General features: G+C 35.5%; 1 protein-coding gene across 1 annotated transcript; it reads right to left on the bottom strand.

Moving 5' to 3' along the window:
• Nucleotides 1–1,693: 1,693 nt before the first annotated feature.
• Nucleotides 1,694–4,542, bottom strand: Otor (otoraplin). Its single transcript, XM_015476406.2, has 4 exons — nucleotides 4,377–4,542; nucleotides 3,875–4,014; nucleotides 2,980–3,087; nucleotides 1,694–1,871 (listed from the first exon to the last, which is right to left on the bottom strand). The coding sequence occupies exons 1-4, from the start codon at nucleotides 4,489–4,491 to the stop codon at nucleotides 1,848–1,850; spliced, it is 387 nt and encodes a 128-aa protein (XP_015331892.1). The 5' UTR covers nucleotides 4,492–4,542; the 3' UTR covers nucleotides 1,694–1,847.
• Nucleotides 4,543–4,616: the final 74 nt, after the last annotated feature.

The following is a 4,616-nucleotide window of genomic DNA, read 5'->3' as shown; positions in this document are numbered from 1 at the left end:
TGAGCCCTAGATGCCAGATGATATCTGAAAACTTTTATGAAATGAAGTTAGCTAGAGTCCTGTAAACTGTGGGTGTTTTATAGATTTTCTTTTTGCTTTCCTTTTTACTCTCTCTCTCTCTCTCTTTTTTCTTTTCTTTTTTGTACTATTTTACTGAATGACCTCCGTAAAAACTTGGTAAAATGACATTCACTTAAAGCCATAGTGAACACAACTGAAAAATGACCCTGGCCCAAGACTCTGACTTGCCTTAAATGTTCTCTTCTGCTTCCTTCTTCACGCTTGTGGGATGACCAGATCGTAGAAAACTGAAAAGCTATTCCATTCCCAAACAGTCTGTATATCCAAAGGTCAAATGTTGATTTTTTTTAAAATCCCAGAAACTTTCTTTTTTAAGCAGATTAGATTTAAATTACATATGAACAAACAAAACTTCACAAGTAAATCAAAATAATGACACTAGTGATACACAATTACAGTGCAGATTTCCAGCTAACTATAGAAAAACTTGTGGGCCTTTCAGAACTACAAAATCTGTATTCCCTCATCAGATATTTTTGACACATCATACTTGACTAGAGGAATCTGCACAGAAAGAAGAAATTAAAAATTGAAATAGAAGTAGAGAAGAAGCCCACAGACATTTTTTGGCTTTGTCATTTGATGAATGGAAGCTTGAAACATCAGTGAGAGCACTATTAAGGGGAAACTGTTCCATTGAAAGTGTAGTGAAGCCAGGTGCAGTAGCACACAACTGCAATTCCAGTGCCTCAGGAGGCGGAGGCAGGAGGATTGCAAGTTCAAGGCCATTCTCAGCAACTAAGCAAGGCTCTAAGCAACTTAGTGAGACCCTGTCTCAAAATACAAAAATAAAAAAGACTGGAGATGTAACTCAGTGGTAAAGTGCCCCTGAGTTCAATCTCCAGTACTGAGAAGAAAGAAAGGAAGGAAGGAAGGAAGGAAGGAAGGAAGGAAGGAAGGAAGGAAGGAAGGAAGGAAGGAAGGAAGGAAGGAAAGAAAGAAGGAAGGAAGGAAAAGAAAGAAAAGAAAGAAAGAAAGGAAAGAAGGAAGGAGTGAAAACCTCCAAGGGACTGGGAATGTGGCTCAGTGGAAGAGCAATGGCCCAGCAAGCTTGAGGTCCCTTGCACGCGCTCACACACACACACAAAGTTATTTCCATAAACTGCCCTCTTCTAGTACATACAGATATACCCATATAGTTATTCAAATTTGGAGGGAGGTAAGTTGATTATTTAAAAGGTAAAGTTATTTAATCGAAATAATATGTGAAATTATTTTAAAAGTTCAGAAACATAGTTAAAACATTTGAGTCCAAAAACTTCTTTTTTTAAAATTCCCAACAACTTCACATCCAAAATTATCAATTATTAAAAGTAATAATACTGGAATACTCCTTAATAATGTAATTACTTTAGATATATTCTTAATGCTCCATATAGCCAGAGAGACAAATAACTAGGAACCATGATTTCCAAAGGTAAAACCTAGGGCTCACCAAGTTTATGTACAGGGTGTCAAAGAGCTGGGAAGAATTACTATCCAGAAATAACTAGAAATAAATCATCTTCTACATGCATTCCCATGTAAAAGAAGATTCTCTAGTTTGAAAATGAATTCTTCAGTTTCAATTCCGTCCTGTTTGTGGAAAGACCATACCCACAGTAAAAAAGGCTGAGTTGAAAATCCTCTTTTATTCCACCTCCAGACCCAAGACCCAGACCCTCTTGAAACAAAAGTCAGAAATTAGAGATAGGCACTTCTTTGTTATTTTGGCTTTTTTCTTCATTTTTGGTGTTTCATTTTTTATCTGAAGTTTTAGCTTATTTTTATTCACAGAAGAAGTCGATATCCTGAAAGAGAAAAAGAGAGAGAAAGAAAAGATTGAACTGAGAAGGTTGGGCCAGAAGACAGATATAAGTTCTTTCTTTAAAATCATATCCAATCAAAGAGAAATCTGGATTTAAAAGAAATAAAGGCCAGACTCCAAAGAATATGAAATAATTACCACTTCAAGTCAAAAGCTGCTTAAAATGAAAGTCCTCAAATAAACTTTTAATTTATGGTTATTTGACAGATCAAGCTTACTCCTAAGAAGCGCTGACAAGTGAGTGGTATTTGTATAGGCTAGGTAATATTTGAAACACAGTAATTAGCTTTGGGAAAAATCTCTTCAAAACAACTACCGTGCAAAGCAGCTCAGAAAAATCTTTTTTTTTTTTTTTTTTTGCCATGAGTTTACCAGAACCCAGGGCTCTGGAAAGAGTATGAGTGCACTTCATACTTAAGTTGAGTCTATTTGTCACAAAAATAAGGCATTCAAAGATTTTTCTAGAATGTTTTGATTTTTATCAAAAAACAGGTGCTAATCCCCCCCATCTGTCTTTTATAAATATGTGTAAACTGTCAGTGAGAGTCAGTTTATATTATTTTAGTTTCTTTCTTTATGACATGGAATCCTTTCAGGATGATTCACATATAAAACAAAGGAGTACTGTATTGTATGCTTGAAATTTGCTAAGAAGGTAGATCTGAAGTGCTTTAAATACACACATATAAACACAAAAGTAACTATGTGAGGTAACAGATGTTAACCAGCTTGATTGTGATGATCATTTCACCATTCATACGTATATCAAAACATCAAGTTTTACCCCTTAAATATATACAGTTGTTACTGGTCAGTTATATCCCCAATAACACAGAAAAAAATAAAGTTAAAACAAAAATAATAAACTTTTAAAAAGAGGGGTGGGCTAGGGAGTTGCAGGAGTATTGCACTAATATTCAATACAAATAGTTGATTTAAATGTCCCCCCAAACCTCACTATTTCTGGCAAGTTGGCATTGGAAATAGAGGGCTTCTCCAACACATCTTGTAGGTCGCATGATGCATTTTTAGCACTAGCCTATATTACCCCAAGATCTGAGACCTCTAATGTTCACTTCTGAGATGCTTACCGTAGTGGGAACTTCTTTGGTGGCTTCCTGGTACACATGTTGCTCCTTGACCAGGTTGCTGGGGAAATAACCCACAATTCCCATTTCATCCTGATGATCACCATAAACCTGAATACCCAAAAGAGGATCAGTTAGGGCAAAACCTGCAGGTATCCTCTTTGCTGATAAAAAGAATTTCGTAACTACTAGCACCTCCCTTTCACTCTGGTTTCCAGGGAACTCAGTCAAAGTTGGAACTTCATTTATATCAGATAAGCCTGAAATCTTTTAGGAATCCATAAAAAATAATAATAAAGTCGGTAATTTTTTAAAGTATTTACTTGAAACTTTTGTTTTAAAGGATATCTATTTCTCAGTATACAACAATTCAAATGAAAGGATACTTGGAATGCATTTCAATCTAATTCTTCATTACCTTAGAACCTCTTTGGGATTGCCATCCAAGATGTAAACCAACCTTGCTTCATCTCTCCCCAGGGTCTGGCCCTGTGTATTTTAACTGAAGAAAACAGATTCTTTGGAATGAAAGTGGGTACTAAAGTTTCCTAAAAGGATATTTTAACTTAGACTAACTGCCAGCACACATATCTTTTACTTGGCAAGTTCTCTGGAACATTTTTGAATAAAATTCAAACTCTTTGGGATGTCCAAGTCCCAATGTTTATGGTTTTATTCTTGCCAAAACATCACATTAACCTGCCTTTGGTTTTGTTATGAAATTACCTTTGATTCTTTAAAATGCAACAATAGCAATACACCTGAATTTTTGCATTTACAATTTCCAATTGTTTTTAACAGTTTTAAGCATTAAAATGGGTTTCAGATAGGTAATTGAGGAAAAATTAAGAGCAACATGTGTGAAGATATGTGTATGTTTTTAATAATCTCATCTTACACTGCCAGCCCAAAACTCTCCAGCTTCATTTTCTTTCACCAGCTTTGAGTAAACATAGATTTGCTGCCCTTTTTTAACATTAATGAATCTACAGTCTGGGGCATTGTAATCTTCTTGAGCACTAGCCAGAGAAATAGTATCTGGAAGAAAAGAAAATTGAATTTACTACATTTTATAAGCATGTTAAAAAAAAAACAAAACTAGAAAATCAGAGTGACTCACACATCCCAGTTTGCAACTGGGTTCAACTCACAAAGAGTAAGTGAACCAAAATATTAGTGCTGCAACAACATCTTGGAAAAGTGAATTCTCCATAGTCAGACCCCAAGAGCATGGACCAGGATGTGCAATGCTGATAACACAGACATTGAAGAAAATTCACTTGGAAGTACAATTCGATTTTGTGCTGTTAGTGGATATATTGGCTATATATATATATATATATATATATATATATATATATATTGATAATGAAAAGCATAAAAAAAGAAAAATTCCTTACAGACACACTCGTCATCTGCACACAGCTTCTTGGAAGCAAGTCTTTCCATAAATACTCCATGCACAGCACATATAGCCACAAGACCCAGAAGGAGAAGTAATATTATTCTTGCCATCTTCCTTTCTTTCTGTTTTGACTGACCTCAACGACTGGAAGTGGGGACTGACTTCAGTGGTTCCTGTCTTTTATGTGAAAACCAGACCTCTGGGCAAATACCCCTGTCCAATAGGAAGGGCTGTC

The sequence above is a fragment of the Marmota marmota genome, unplaced genomic scaffold (assembly GCF_001458135.2).
Source record: "Marmota marmota marmota unplaced genomic scaffold, marMar, whole genome shotgun sequence".
In the NCBI taxonomy this organism is placed as follows: domain Eukaryota; kingdom Metazoa; phylum Chordata; class Mammalia; order Rodentia; family Sciuridae; genus Marmota; species Marmota marmota.
Note: the sequence above shows the minus strand (reverse complement) of the source record. Positions and strands in the feature narration are given on the sequence as shown.

What these genes read in the sequence shown, in the direction of transcription:
- Otor (XM_015476406.2), bottom strand. Translation starts at nt 4,491, where the DNA reads ATGGCAAGAATAATATTACTTCTCCTTCTGGGTCTTGTGGCTATATGT. An exon ending in TGCAGATGACGAGTGTGTCT is followed by an intron (nt 4,015 to 4,376) that starts GTAAGGAATTTT and finishes CTTTTCTTCCAG; the next exon opens with ATACTATTTCTCTGGCTAGT. An exon ending in CCAAAGAAGTTCCCACTACG is followed by an intron (nt 1,872 to 2,979) that starts GTAAGCATCTCA and finishes TTTCTCTTTCAG; the next exon opens with GATATCGACTTCTTCTGTGA.